The sequence below is a fragment of the Molothrus ater genome, chromosome 20 (assembly GCF_012460135.2).
Source record: "Molothrus ater isolate BHLD 08-10-18 breed brown headed cowbird chromosome 20, BPBGC_Mater_1.1, whole genome shotgun sequence".
In the NCBI taxonomy this organism is placed as follows: domain Eukaryota; kingdom Metazoa; phylum Chordata; class Aves; order Passeriformes; family Icteridae; genus Molothrus; species Molothrus ater.
This window is the reverse complement of record NC_050497.2, coordinates 6,944,849-6,960,020: the sequence shown is the minus strand read 5'-3', so window position 1 is coordinate 6,960,020 and position 15,172 is coordinate 6,944,849. Positions and strand designations below refer to the sequence as shown.

At 42.0% G+C, this 15,172-nt stretch overlaps 1 protein-coding gene across 3 annotated transcripts in view; it reads right to left on the bottom strand.

Moving 5' to 3' along the window:
* Positions 1 to 15,172, bottom strand: part of NUP214 (nucleoporin 214) — a 39,531-nt gene that overhangs the window by 14,942 nt on the left and 9,417 nt on the right. For 2 of the 3 annotated variants that reach the window (XM_036393964.1, XM_036393965.1), the window contains exons 13-27: positions 14,126 to 14,301; positions 13,516 to 13,607; positions 13,111 to 13,200; positions 12,620 to 12,769; positions 12,234 to 12,392; positions 9,941 to 10,044; positions 9,271 to 9,450; positions 8,729 to 8,814; positions 8,551 to 8,634; positions 7,982 to 8,227; positions 7,137 to 7,301; positions 6,532 to 6,640; positions 3,243 to 3,318; positions 2,474 to 2,582; positions 1,399 to 1,501 (exon numbers count right to left, since the gene is read on the bottom strand). In XM_036393964.1, coding sequence (XP_036249857.1) covers positions 1,399 to 1,501; positions 2,474 to 2,582; positions 3,243 to 3,318; positions 6,532 to 6,640; positions 7,137 to 7,301; positions 7,982 to 8,227; positions 8,551 to 8,634; positions 8,729 to 8,814; positions 9,271 to 9,450; positions 9,941 to 10,044; positions 12,234 to 12,392; positions 12,620 to 12,769; positions 13,111 to 13,200; positions 13,516 to 13,607; positions 14,126 to 14,301 — 1,929 coding nt within the window. The remainder of the gene's footprint in view (positions 1 to 1,398; positions 1,502 to 2,473; positions 2,583 to 3,242; positions 3,319 to 6,531; positions 6,641 to 7,136; positions 7,302 to 7,981; positions 8,228 to 8,550; positions 8,635 to 8,728; positions 8,815 to 9,270; positions 9,451 to 9,940; positions 10,045 to 12,233; positions 12,393 to 12,619; positions 12,770 to 13,110; positions 13,201 to 13,515; positions 13,608 to 14,125; positions 14,302 to 15,172) is intronic. The other variant, XM_036393966.1, reaches the window with a different exon arrangement.

Sequence of the window (15,172 nt, the reverse complement as noted above, 5' to 3'; positions counted from 1 at the left end):
CAGTTTCTCCAAGGACTAAACAGGAAGAGAGAAACACACACTGTGCTCCATTTGTTCCCTCTCTGAAAAGGCTTGTAGAGGGTTAAAGAGAGTCAGGGCTCAAAGTTCTTTTGACCATCCTCATCCTTCCATGTTCTTTCCTTTCTGCTGTGTATTTCTTCCTCATGCACCAAAATCTGATGGATTTGGGGAGACTGGTGAGAGGAAAAACCACAGGAGCAGCTACAGTTTGAAAGAGCTAAAAGGGAAGAATCAGTGCATGTGCAGAAGGGAATGACTGGATACAACCATCCATCAAAAAGGAGATCACTCATAGCAAGACAAAAATGAAAAGTTATCATGACTATTTTACACTGAAAATATTTTGTCTTGCAAAAATACTGTGATCTTTCATAATGAGTCTTGCAAAGATCTTCATTCCCTGAGGCTTTTTAAGCTTTCTCTGCTTCTCAAAAATCAGCTGCTGATACAGAAGTCAGGCCATGGGACTAAGACATCACTGACAACAGCACTGTATTTAGCATATGGTTTACACACTGAGGCACTGCACATGGGACAAAGGCAGGGTTGTTTGCTTTTTGAATCTGAATTTCCATCTCTCAAAAGGACTCTTTTAGCCCTCTGAAGAGCCCAGCAAGGCATTTGGGTAGTATCCACTTTAAAAAAGTGCAGAGAAATGGGTAAGACTGGAAGAAACCACCCATTTGAATGTGTGTGTATTCTGAAATAATGTTGCCAACTTCACAGAGAAATTCACTTGAGTGTTAGACCAGTAAACATGCAGAATTTCAAACAATCATTCCTAAGGAATCATCCCTCTCCCCTAAACACAAGATGTAACCAAATAAACATTTTTGCCATCCCTGAAATACCATTCCATAAGAGAGATTTCAGGGTAACTGTATGTTCATAACATGTGCCTTGCTTTGTGTTATTGTTATGTAACAGATATCACCAGATGGCTTGGGGCCCCTCTTGTCACCTTCATGAACTGATTACTTTTCCAAGCCAAAACACAAAATTTGTTCTGCTGTAATAAAATGAAGAGGTAATTCAGTGAATGTGACCATCAGTACATATTTCAAGTCCTAACAGGGAATTTGTTTATCAGTCCACTGTAGATAAAACCCAAAAGCAAGCCAGTCACCCTTTACTCTTGATTAGTTACACACTGAAAATTCTCAGAGCAACATGATATTGTGTCAAAGCCTCAAACACCTTCACTCAGGCTTCCACAAACAAGGTCTTCAAAGGACTCTGGTACAACCCCTGCCCTCCCAGTCTAACATCTGCAGGTGCCATTTTACAGTACTGCACAGCTTGTAGGCAACACCTGCTGTAACAGCCAATACCCATATTTAATGTCAACTACAAAGAAATCTTAATGTTCATACAGACCCTGCAGAAGAAAACAAGGATGTTTTGTTAAGCTGTGAAGTTGTTGCTTGTACTGAAGTCACAGTAGAAGAAACAGCTGTAACTGTTTTTACTGTCCCTTGTCCTGTAAGTTACAAGAACAACAAATAAATATACTTTTAAAATAAATTTACAAATCAAAAAAATAAACAACGCATCCTGACATCTATCTATTAGAAAAGCAGGGATTAGCTTGCACACACAGTCTATAATTTAATAAATTTCTAATAAAAAGGAAGTGCTATCAAATTCAGGAGCTGACATTTTCAATAAACCAAAATTTAAGAAGCATTTGCCAAGTCAAATATAATTCCTAGCTATTTTTACTGCTTCTTTCCCCTGGCTAAGAGGCAACCTACATCCACGGATTAAAGGCAAAAGACCAACAGAGATGGATTGCAGACATTTATGCAAGAGGCTTATAAAACCATGTCCAATGCAAGCATTATTATCTAATACACATTAAAAATCAATTGCTTCCTTCCCCTCTTGTTCCTCTTTTCCTGTTCAGTTGTAAACTGAGCATTCCTTTCTTTAGAAGCTTCCCAACTCTATGAGACTGATCCCTGTGTCTGAAGTGGCTCTGAAGTTGGTCCTACAGCTCAATAGATCCTGCACAGGAATAAGATCATGTTTGTTCAGGTACTCCTAGAATGCTGTGTGGCTAAAAATCAAATCAGCACATTTAAAATCAGCAGGATTTCAATGTTTTAAAAACAAAAGAGCTGCTTTTAATTTGCTGTCAAACCACAGTAGCCTTGTGCTCTCAGCATTTCCTGATAAGAGTTACAAGCCCTGAGTGCACTCTGAACAAGGAACTGTGTCACTAAATTCTAGATGCAGGAACAGACAAAACACAGGGAGTATAGAAAACCACTCTCCTGTACTCCTGTACCTTCTTTTTTACAAATTCTCCCCCTCAAGACTGGCATAGCAACCTCTCAGTGGAGGCAAATCTCTTCTCCTCAGTATCCTCATTCTCTGGACTGCGCACTCTGACATCTTGCAAGAGACAGCCAGGCCTTATTTCCATCTCCACAAAAGAAAGACAACTTACCTGAGATCTTGTTGCCAGATGATGTTGGAGCAGCTGTGGATGCCACAGGAGAGGGTGCACACACAGAGGAAGGTGGAGTCTGGCTCTTCATTGAGCTTGTCAGAGGTGTCTAAAAACACAGCACCACTTCAGGTCAGTCTGTCCATTAACAAAGGACCTTCTGACTTTGGTTTGCTATTATCAGTGTCATGCAGTGACTTAAGAATAAAATAGAGGTGGGTGGTTGCAGCACTTAGGAGAGCCCTGCACTCTTGGGCCCATTATGTCTTGACACTTAAATAGAGGGTCAGTCCTCAGCCTTTTCAACAAGTCAGCAAGCCTCTGTGGGCAGCAGCTCAATGATTTCAGAGGACAAAGACTTCTGCATTGGGGTTTTTTGATGCATAGATATAAAACCCAGCAGCTTGTCAACTATTAAGCAATATTTTCAGTAGAATAACAGGGTAATAAAGAACTCTCTTCCCTGATTTCCTGTAACTTTCTTTTTGTTTTCTTGTGAAATTTAGTTGTAGCTACCTAACACAGCTTCCTTTGCTGTTAGCTGCAAGCATCACTGCAGCAAGGCTGTGGCCATTAGAAAGCTGCATGTCTTCAGAAGTTAGAAAAGACAAGACATAACACAGATAGGCCTGGCATCACACTGTCAAGGTCACAGATACAGAAATGGTTTGTCAAGAATGCAGGGCAAGCTATGAAAATTAAACCCCCAAACTCTGCTGAGCATGCCCAGGTAAGTATTCCACAGGGAAAGGGCTCCATATCACAATACCTGTTTAGCTTGATTTGTAGCAACAGTTGCCAAAACTTGATGGACTGCCTGGGCTGCAGAGTGAGGTACAGATGATCTTAAAAAGAAAAATTAAACAATTATATGAATAACTAGTCTGAAAGAGGATTTCCTCTCCTCTCAGAAAGCCCAGCTCCCAGAAGCCCTGAACAAGAGCCACTATTAAAGATTCCACACACAACTCCAAAAGAACAAATCTGATTAGAGAATAAACCTCTTAAATGAATCAGCCACATTTAACAAAGGAAGTCTGTAAATGTGTTTAAACCTCTAGACTGAAACGATCAAGTCTTCTCCAGACACTCTTGTCTCTGAAGAGAGTCAGGGCTTTCTATTTTACAGGGAGTTGATGAAAAATCAGCAGGTAAGGGGATTACAATTTTATGCCTAGTGGATAACAAATTTAAGCAGCTTCCTTCACAATGTGGAGTCCAGACACGTACATGCAATGCTTAGAAATGCTGAGTAAGTTGGGAGGGGGTGGAGGGAGCATTTCCTGTCTTTGAAGTGTACTGTAAACACTGACAAAGTCATGGAAAGAACTGTGATAAAATTAATCTATATTCTACATTGTAAATATGGTATTTTTGACCATGAAATAAAATCTCCCAGACAATTGCTGCAGAATGACAGCATCTCATGGGCTGCAGGATCTGACCTTGGCACTGTGGGGCACCAACAAATCACATCAGGGCAACTTGGGAACAGCCAACCAGTTTTAGCATCTCAAGTCTGTGGTCCACCAGGTTCAGAAGCTTCACTGGCCAATACCAGAAGATTTCAGAAGCTTTGATTCAACCATGATTGCATTCCCTTGGTGGCAAAGCCCAGCTTTCTTACCCAGGCAGGTTCTCTCCATCTTGACTCGGACCAGAAGTTCCCTAAGGCAATAACCAATCTCTGGCTGAGGCTGCAAATCCCAGACAGTGAGCAAATTTGGGCATCCAAAATTGTCTGTCTGCTAAAGCATGAGGATTCCCAAACTGCATTTACTGTTTGGTCAGCTGCAGGCCAATTCATAGGGATCTTCTACCATATTTTAAAGGAAGAGGACACAAATATGACACATTTTGCATGGACATTTGGTCTTGGATATGGTTTTGTGCCTTGAACAGCTTTGCTTTACTAGAGAGTCCTTCTTTCCTTCCAGCCATGAGTACTTTCTCTAGATTGCCTGGCCTGGATTTGCCCTCTGCCCAAAGCAGAAGTACAGCAAACAATGAAAACTTCAAGATTAACACTGGCAAAAGTTGGTGGTGGGATGGTACAGCTGTAGATTTCAAGCTTATGCTGAACAAAAAAGAAAACAACAGAAAGTCTGTGAAATTCATGAGATGGTGGGACTTGATCTCAACATTCATCACTTGACAATGCTGTGAAAATGCTGGGTTTGACTTCAGTTGTGGAGAAAGGATTATTTTTTCACTGAAAATTGGACTGGGACCACCAACACACCCAGTCATAGGCCACTGAACAACTGATAACAACTGAAAAATCATTCCTGCTTACCAACCAAAGAGTGTGCTGTGGCAGCAAAAGACAGCCAGGATGTCTGAAGTAGCAAAAAGTGGTGAATTAACTTTGCTGGGTGAATGCTCTTCATTTTAGTGCTGAATCTGACTGGCAAGCATGGCTCATTTGGGTAGAGTTTTTAGAAAGTACATTTTTATGAGATCAGCTATAAAGTAAAACTGTAGAAAGCCTCCAAGATACCAAGCTAGCTGGTGCTCTATAAATTAGAGGTATCAATCAATACTGACAATCTAAAACTACTTGAAAGTAAGACAGGTTTTTAACTGCAGTTCAACTGAAAACAAATCTCATTACATATTGCTCACTCACAATCTTCTCTGTGCAGAGCCAGTACTTTCTACTTTTTTTCATCATAGTTCTGATGAAACAGACAGTGGAAAACTCTTCCTGGTCACAACACTGCTTTTAGCCAAAAAATTCCCAAGTAGAGCTGTCTACAAATTTGACTTTCAAAAGATGTAGCAATTCCCCTCCCCACTCCAGTTTATCACTTTTAGGAAGAAATAAAATAGCAAAAAGCACCCAAGGTGCTTCTCAATTAAAATGCAAAAGAAACCACGAAGTAAATGTCAAGGTCTCCAGTTGAGTACCACCACTGTGAGACTGTTCTCTTTTTAAAAAGCTGAATCAAAGGAATTCCACCTTTTTTTCTTTGACAGTGAAGAGTACACACAAATGTATGAAAGCCAGTAGTGATGCAACAACAGCAATTGCTCCAGGAGCTGCACAAACAGCTCACTGTTATATGGATAAAGCATTTGCAACTCCATATATAATCAGAGATATGTGGTGAATTTATCCCTCTTCATGCACTAAGCCCAACTTTGCACAGACTTCTCAGTACTGCCCAGAACTGGCCATGCACTGCCCTGGTCTTAAGCAACAGCATGAACTTTAAGTAAAGACAGTTCCAAGGTCATTACAATGACAGGGAAAAAGCCTAGTCCTAGGCTGGTGACAGAGCCTGGTGATAAGGAAGAAATCTCTGGAATGAGCTGAGCTGGCTGTTGCCTGCAGGAAGCAGAGTAGGGAAGCCAAGTGTTACAGCTAAATCACAAGAAATGGTAACAAATTCAAGGCTAAATACCAGAAGTCAAGGTTCCTAGTTTACTCCTGAGGAAGAGCCCTGCAGCTCTGTAAGGTTCCAAAGTGACTGACCCCTAGTGACACTCAGCCCTTCAGTCAAAATTCTGGTGTCAAAACATTTGAGACAAGTGTCCAGAAAAGCCAGAGCACAGTTCTCCCTCCCTTTAGGGGGTGAATCTGGCAACAGACAGAAGAGGCATAACTCCAGAGAAGGTTCTCTCAGCAAAGGATGACAAAGTAGAAGGAAAACATCTGGACAGCCTGAAGTCACAGACCACACTCAGTGACAGAGGGCTGCAATTCCCTCACTGAAAGAGGTAGAACAGAGGTAGTGATTTGAGAGATACCAGGCCCAAATTTCTTATTAGCAGTAAAACCACTGAATCCCAAAAGGAGAGGATGCACATAAATGCATTTCACAGACAAATGGAGAAGGAGGTTAATACTAGTCTCATCATTTGTTCAGGACAAGCCAGCAGCAATTCCTTGAATGACCTGGTAAGATCTTTCTTTCAATCCACAAACTCAATACTCTTGTCTAAATACACCCACTTCAGGCCTTACACAGCCAGGCTCAGTAAAACACTGCTACTGCTCCCCACTGGCAGATGTGCTTCAGTGCAAATGCTACCAAAGGGCAGCACTCACTCACCCTATGACTGCAGAGACTGCTGGGGTCAGTGTACCAGACTTGAGTTCTCGAACGTTCACCACCTGAGGAACGTTCTTCAGAGTTGATTCAGTCAAGGAGGTGCTCACAGCTTGAAGGAACAGAAAAAAACAGAACAACAACAAAAAAAAAAAACAGATGTAAAGAAAAATTCCATATTAAGCATTTCATTTCATTCAGTATGGCCTGAATAATTCCAAAAAGATCCATCCAAGATTCTAGAACATATATAGTGTACCTGGCCTGAAACATTTGGAACCTCAGATTTCATTAAGGACAAAAGAAGTGGGCAGCAATCTATAGAGTTGGTACATTTATTTTTGCTGAGAAAATCTAATTATTATGAACTCTCTCTTACCAACATTGTAACATCATCTGTTAATGGAAATGGGAGTTTCTCAGGTATTTTGTATCAGCAGCTTACAGGAAAAAGGAAGACAAAGGAACACGGGATAGCTCAGAGGTGCAACAACTACAGATGTGTGCCACATTTTGTTTGATGATCTCCTCCTTTGAGAGCACTAAATCCCTGTGAAAGCCCCATTCAGCTGCTCAGAGGTCACTTGGGCAATTAGCCATCCTTTTACCTGGGGACTGGTTAGCAGCCATCTGCCTCTGCAGAGCTGCAGCAGCAGCTGCTTGTGGTGCTGGAACAGTGACAGTGGGAGCAGGGGCTCCATGTTTCACAGTCTTTGTTGCAAGCATTGTACTGTCTGCCCCTTGTGGGATGATTCTGTTTGAAGATGCAGGCACTAAAAAAAAAAACAAATTAACAAAAGTATTAGTTAAATGTTTCTCTATAAATCAGGGAGTCTTTGAAAGCCTTTGCTGAACTGCAGTTCCTCTAAGTACAGAGCTTCCTTCTGACAGTACTCATGTGCAGGCCATTCAAATAATCAACACAATCTGTCCCTGGCAGATTTTGGTATATCCCAAGGAATTTAGTAAGTCTCAATAGATTTAACTTCAATGCATTAGAGGACTTCCAATTTGCTGTAACAGACACTTCTGCTGACACCTTATTTTTCTCTCTGGCTGCAGAGATTAAAGAAACCTCTCTTGCACAAGGAAAACTGAGTGTATGCAAATGCAGCTCTTACTGAGACTTGCTGGGCTCAGAACTCCTAACCCTGGCCACAGATGCAGTAAGTACTCCAGTTTCTCAGTCTTTGGGCAATATTTTAGGTCACTGAAATTTGAAAGAAGCAGGCTATCACAAAAACACAATCAGTGAGTCAAGGTGTTTTAGTGCCTTTAGCTCAAGTTCATGAGGTTACAAAGGACTCTATTACTGCTCCTGGCAACCTGGCAAAGTAAATCTGTGTCCTGCAATCTCATTTCTCCAGGGCCTGAAGCACTGGCAATGGATAGTACAGTAGTCAAAGCTACCCACAAGACCACATTGAGAGGAGACACTGCAAACACAACTCACACAAAGTACCCAGGGAGAGGTGTTGTTTCCCAAAGGACGGAGACTGAGCCATCAAGCCAGGCTGGATTGAGGGAGTTCGGACCACAGGAGCATGACGAGGGACTTGGACTGGGGCAGCCTCCTCTTCCTGGTCCACTGCTTGGGAATCATCATTCTCCAGTGACTGGGAAACTGAGGATGTTGAGCTGACTTCATCCAAATCTTCATAGTATCTTGTGGACAAGAAGGCAGATCGAGACAAACTTGCTGCAACATCAAAACCAAAGTTCAGTATTAAGCTGAGGGAACCATCCAGTGTATCAGCCATGACAAATGCACCCTATTTTAGGGCAGTCTCCTATTGCCTTGTTTAACTCATGCATCGATAAGATTTGACTTCTTAACTGCCTGGAAAGGCAGCCTTAAACCATGCAGCAACTGAAGGCAAGTCCTTCTGAGAGCAGATGGGAGAACAGGAAAAGAGAAGTAGGGGTTGAGTAGTGAAAAGCTAATTTCTGGTCTCGGTCCCACAGCAAGTGAGTCACCCTCTCAAAAAGCATATCAGACTTCTATAGTCACTAAAGGTTTACCTGGAGCTGTAGACCTAATTGGTGGAGTTTTCCTCTTGGCTAGAAAATTCCTCAACTGTGCCTGCTTCACTGGGGATAACTTAGCTAGAAAATGGAAAGTAGTTATTAGTCTACAGTCAAACCACAAGTAAAAAAAAAAGGTAATTCACATTTATGGCAGGAAGAAAGAATAAATTACCAGGTGCTTTGGGCAGAGGTTTTGCATGTGATTTCAAAGTAGTTTTCATCAAATCGTTGCGTAGGCTTTCAAGGTCACTGTCAAAACTGGGACAAGGCAGAGCAGTGAAAAAACAGCAGCAGAAAAAGAAGCCTACCAAAGCAGGAACAAAACTGGGCCAAAGTAGCCACTAGAACCACTGGCATATTTAGAAAAACAATTGGCTCCTCTAGATACTGTCTGATGCACCTTTAACTATTTTGGAAACTTCAATAGTCATTCACTTCTTCCCCTGAAGTCAGACAGACAACCAGCAGTACCTCAGCCTGGAGGCTCTATTATACCATCTACTAAAAAAACTCTTTAAACTTTTAGGGGAAATTTCTGCTAAGCATCAAACAGCATCCAAGAATCCAACCAATGAACTTCTGTATTACCTGGACATGGTTTAGTATAATCTTTAGAACATCCTGTCCTCCCATACCATGCCCACAAAACATCATTCTCTGGAGGATGCACATTGCTGGGGGCAAGAGAGAGGGAGGAATTCATGTTTCACACACCTCTGAGCACTGTTGAGAGGTGAATCACTGGGAACACTCCACTGAGATGTCTGGTTGTAGAGGCGCAGCTGCTGCAGGCTGTTCACCAGGTGGTTCAGTCTCTTCCTCTGCTGGTTGATGATTTCCCGGTTATTGGCCAGGGTGTTGAACAAAGTCTCTCGCTCAGGGACTATCAGACGCCTGCAGAGACCAGATCAAGAGACAGGGATAAGGACCATTCTGTGCATCTGGGCCACAGGCAGGCAAGCAAACACCAATGGTTTAGTGGTTCTGGCTACTGAAACTCCAGGTCAATCTCCAAAGCAGTTCAGCTCATTTCAAATAAGATTTCTCCTTTGAACGTGCTGCCAGTTTATTTATTTAGCTCATTTGCTTTAAGATGCTTTATCTATTAGAAAGGCTTAATTAGCTGCCATCAATGAATTTCTGCAAAGCTTAGTTTGTTTCTATAAGCACTATTTGCACTGTACACAGAGACACAAGCTTGTAACGTGTATTAAGCTAGAGAGTCTGAACCTATGGCTCCCATTAGGTGTCTGAGACAAGCTTTACTCCCAGATCCCTCAAAAAAATAATCATACTTTTAAACAGAAAAAGGTCTTTGTCTGTTGATTATTAGATTAATTCCCAATTCACAGATGTAGTTCTGTACTCAGTTTCAATTACTTACTTCTGCTTTCTCTTCTGTTCCAGGTGCCGGTCCCACTCCAAATCCAGGACGTCGTTCACATCCTGAACAGCAAACTTCACATACTGGTGCAAGCGCCGGATTTCCTGCCATGAAAAAGAAAGTGAGCTTTAAATTCATTTCAGAAATCTCAGTTTCAGTTGAAGAAGATGAAGACTCTTTGGGCTCATTCAGTCCAAGCCATAGAACACTGGCCTGTATTTCTGCCTGGAAAGTTTTGCCAGCACAACAGAACCCAACATGGTGAAAATTTATGTAACAATCAATAGGGTACACATTGTCCAGGGCTCGTCCTGGACATTTCACCTCAGCTCTCAACTAAGAGAAATACTGTCCATAATATTTGCAAAACACTGCCAGGTCTTTACAAAAAGGATTTTACAAACCCCAGGCATTATACAAAACAATCCTTATTTCAAATGCCACTTCCAGAGCATGAGTCATTTGGTCCCATCTTACAACACTGAAACTTCTAACAATTGTAAGTGATCAAAGCTTTGCAGGCTGCTCACACGGCTCTAGAATATCAGCATTCACAGACTATGATTCATGAAAGCACTCACAAATGCTCACACCTCCCACAGTAAGGCAAGGAATTAATTTGACTTGTATAGGTAGGAAAATAAAAATAAGTAAAAAGCAAGGACAGAGAGTAAAGTGACTTATCCATGACCACACAGCTGCACAACTGCAGCAGCTATGCCAGAGACCTCTGGCCCCAAGCTCTGCTCCCTAAACAAACCCAGAGCTGAGTCTCATTCCTGTGATCCCACCTGCCTGGCATGACACGGCCCTGGCTTGAACTCCAACCTTGTAAAATGGAAATGGGAACTGCAGCTGGTTTCAGCTAATCTCAACAGAATGTTCACCTAAATACAATGAAGCAGCCAAGGAACACAGCTTGAGAAGAACTCCACTGTAAATGCTTTCAACATACAGCATGAAATTCTAGTGGGACCTCTCCAACCTGAAAGCAAACCCAGTCCTGCTGTGGGCTTAGTGTTAAACACTGCAAAGCCCAGGTTTCCTTTCCCCAACACCCACATGGCAGCAACTCTCTAGATACCAAACTGGTAGAGCTGGACATCAGGAAAGTCTCAGGGTATTGAAAACTTCACTGAAAACTAAGACACAAAGCTGCCTATGGGAGCTTTTCTCACCCAGAAGAATGGGGATGATGTAGACTGAGCAAAATTTCAGAGTCAGCACACAGCTTTCTCAAAGCAAACTTCCACAAAGTTCACCCAAAAGCTCTCTCATTCCATTCAAATCCGCTTCCACTTCTCTCCCACTGTGTTCTACTTTCCTTATGGTCCTTTCTCTACACAGTGAAACACATACTTCAAGATTATCATCTCTCTGAAGTCACAAGCATAAGCTTCAAATGTCACAGCGACATGCTGGACATCAAAGCAGGCATGCAATTAAGACTGTGAATCAATCAACAGAATCCAGGTGAAGATTAGAGATCAGACCTAAAAGAAATTACTTTGTGTCAGCTGATTTCTAATAACTGCATGCATGGTCTTGATACCTAATGCCACAAAGATGACATTCAATTATGCCTTCAACCTGCCAGTCAAACCTCTTGAGGGGAACTTATCAGAGTATAAAAGACCAAGTATCATTTGTAGGGCACATTCACTCTATTTTGCTTAGGGTTAAATAGCCTTCATCACCAGAGCTGTAACAAAGTGCTTCACCCCGACTTTCTTTCCTGTCTTTGAAAGCTTTTTTATGTACTGCTGGTTATTTTCCTTTGTGCCCCAGCTTTCAGAATATCGTTAAGCTTTATGCTCCACCATCCGTGAAATTAACCACACAATTCTGTAAGTCATAATAAATCATCAAATTGTTCCATAAGGCACTTGCTGAAGATAAAAATAATTCTAAGAACTCTTCTATAAAGTGTAGGAAAAAACCCAACATTCTTTTAACTAAATCCCTGCACAAACACTACAGGCTGAGAAGGAACAGGATGTCAAGAGTCACTTTCTAAGATTAGAAGACTTAGATCTCAGGTGAACTAAATCCCTTTCAGGAGGAGTTTTGAATCATCACTGCAAATGGCAACAACAGAGAGGAGTTTCAGGAGAGGATTTCCAGCAGCTCTTGCAAACTCATGGAAACCAAAGCTCACCACACATTTACCAGACTATTTACTGAAATGGCAAATACTTAGGGCAGAACAAGAATGCTAGGAACTTGCACACACAAGCCTAAGTTTTATTTGATTTAAAGCTCTCTGTCAGAAGTTGGCTGACATGATTCATACCTGAAGCTGTGCTTCACTCTTGGGATCCAAAGGTTTCTTATAGAGCAAATGTAAATACCCCGAGCTGCGATTCTGTTCGTTCTGTTCTTTAGCCTCTTCTACCCCTGCAAATCCCTCCAGCAGGGTTGTCTTCAGAATACTGATATCTCCATGAAGTGACTGCAAAGTGAAATGGAACAGATGGGACAAGGTTGAAGGTAACATTTTCTACCGCCATTTCTAGCACAAGGGCTTCTGCAAGCATCTGCCTGAAAGCACAAAGGCAAATGGCAGCCCCTCATTAACACAGCAGAGTCAGGTGTTCCCTCTACAGTTCAGCTGTAGCAGGTTTAGGAGGAACATCAGGTGAGGAAGAGTCACTGCTGGTTCATGGTTAGCCTGCTCACCTCTGTTGTCTCTTTAATTTCCAAGAGGAAGGTGTGAAGATCCTCTGATTCAGTTCGCAGCATCTTCATTTCCTCTGGAGTCCCAACTTGGAAACAGGCTTTGGAAGTCCTGGCTTTCAGCTCCTCCATCTCCTTTTGGAAATGTGCAATCTGCAAGGCCAAGTGGAAGAAAGGGCAGCCACTGAAAACACAGCAGGGACTGGAACAAATGTCTCAGCTCTTGGATCATGCCTCAGCTACACCATAAACATTGGTCACTTTGCAGCCAAAGCAGGAAATTCTTCTTGAACATTAACAGGAAAGAATACTCCATCTTCTCAGCACAGTGGCTGAAGATGACTGAACAGGACACACAAATAACTACAAATCAGGCTGATCATCTTAGGAAAAATTTCCATTCTCATTCCTAAACTACTTACAGACACCATCAGAACACAGCTGAACTGAAGTGCTTGTGTGGCATTATGAAGAAAACTGCTTGAAAATCTCACCTCCTCCCTGATTCCTGCTATGACAGGGTCTGACTCCTTCCACTGGTGGGTCTGTTTCTCTAAAGCTGTGCTGGGGAGTGCTGATTTGCCCTGGGGGAAAAAAAACCCACAAAACCAAAACCAATATTAAGGATATATCCATTGCAACAGGGAGCTTAGAATATCAAAAAAGGCCTGGTGTTACAAACTCCATCCAGACACTCTCATTATAACATAGGTCAAAATATAGTTCTCCAAAGACATGCAGAGAACATTGTTTAGAACCACAGATTTGCTACTGTTTCAAAATCAGAACTTAGCTAATTCTTTGACCTAAGAACATTAGCTCAGTCCAAGGAATTCTAAGCAATTAATGGGCCATGAAAAACATTCACCCTCCAAAGAAGCCAGTCAAGTTCCTGTTACCTGAGCAGAGCTTGGCTTTGCTGCTGATGGGGTGACTTTGGCTGTCTTCTGTACCAAGGAAGCTGAAGGAGGATTTTGAGCAGGACGTGCCACTGGAATTTAATAAGAACAGTAATTGATGAAGTTATACAAAGCTGGAGGAAACAGGCTGTGATGAGAAACAATCAGTACTATCAAATCCAAAAGCAGTAGTGCTGTGGGCCCCAATGCAAGAACACACCTTCCTCAGGTGCCTTTTCACTTCCATTCAACTTCTCTTGTGACTACTTTGAACTCTGGTCAATGCAGATGGAAGGTAAGGCACTGATTTGTGTGGCTGCCCAGAAACCCTCAGAGCACTGAAAATGCCAGAACTTCTGGGTGAACTTAAGCAGCTGAATACAATTATTTCACATATGGCTCTCTGAGAAATAGAGCACAAATGGAAAAAATGCTCAGTTTCAAGACAAAGTGATTCACATCATGATGGTGTGCCAATCAGGAGGGCCTCTGGAACAGGAAAGGCAGCAGGAAAAACAAGTAAAAAGCCAAATGAAGCTCCCTGTGTCCTAAAACTTTTAGAATGTTTTTCATAATGCATTATTCCCAACAATAGGGATCAGATTCCTACCTGTGGCAGGCACAGGGGATGAAGTCTTCAGTGGTGTGGTAGGAGGGGCTGCAGCAGGCGTGGACTGGCTCAGAGAACCTCCAGGAGCAGTTTTGGAACTGGTTAAGAAGGAAAACATTGTGGAGGTGCTTTGCCCACTGCTGCTCGTGGGAGAAGAGGTGTCTACAGCACTGAACCTGCAAGAGAATGAGTAAATGAATGAGTGAATGAATGAGTAAATGAATGACCATCCCCTGGGATCAGCAGCTACTCAAGCTCCAGGTGCAAAATCACGAGTGTAGCTTCTGGAGATAGTGAGAAGAGCCATTCAGGATAATTTCTGAATACATGGAACCACAAAGACTTCCATCTTAGATCCTCCCATGAGCAAAAGCTAAATGCCAGCAAAAAATACTACCCTGTTTCAATGCACCTCATAATTTTGTTCCAGCTATAGCAAATCTGAGCTGCCCTTCAGTGCTCATCTCAGAGTAAGGCTCAAACAGAAATTCTGCAAGAAAATATGAATTTCTATTCATTTGCAAACTCAGCTCCTCAAGGCAGCCAATTTAAATATTCAGCCAATTCACTGGTGTATCATTTGCTTTATACACAAAATATAAAAAGCCCTAAGAGCTCCCATCAGATTCTGGTGTAGTAAAGATTTTTCTAATTCAAAAATAATCATTTAAAACATCAGAAATTTCTTATGAAGCTTTTACATGAAAGTTCTTCTCCTTAAAAAGCAGTTCCAATTAACATAGCTCTGTGTTTTAAACCACTTTTTCTAAAAATAAAGAGCAAGTCTCAGGAGTTGGAGGGAAGAGTGAGTATATGACATCTGAGAACACTCAAACCCATTTTACATAGTTTCTAATCAATATTAGTTTTTTTCAGTCAGTGTGAACAAGCTTTGAAGATTCCAGATCTGTGCTCAGTGAGCAAGTGTCCATTTAAGAACAGAACCAAAAGGTCTGGCACCTTCTCTGCTGAACACAGAGTGGCAAAGCAATCCATCAGCTGTGGCTCCAGCTTCCTCTCAGGCTGGGGTAAGGAACCTTCAACAAA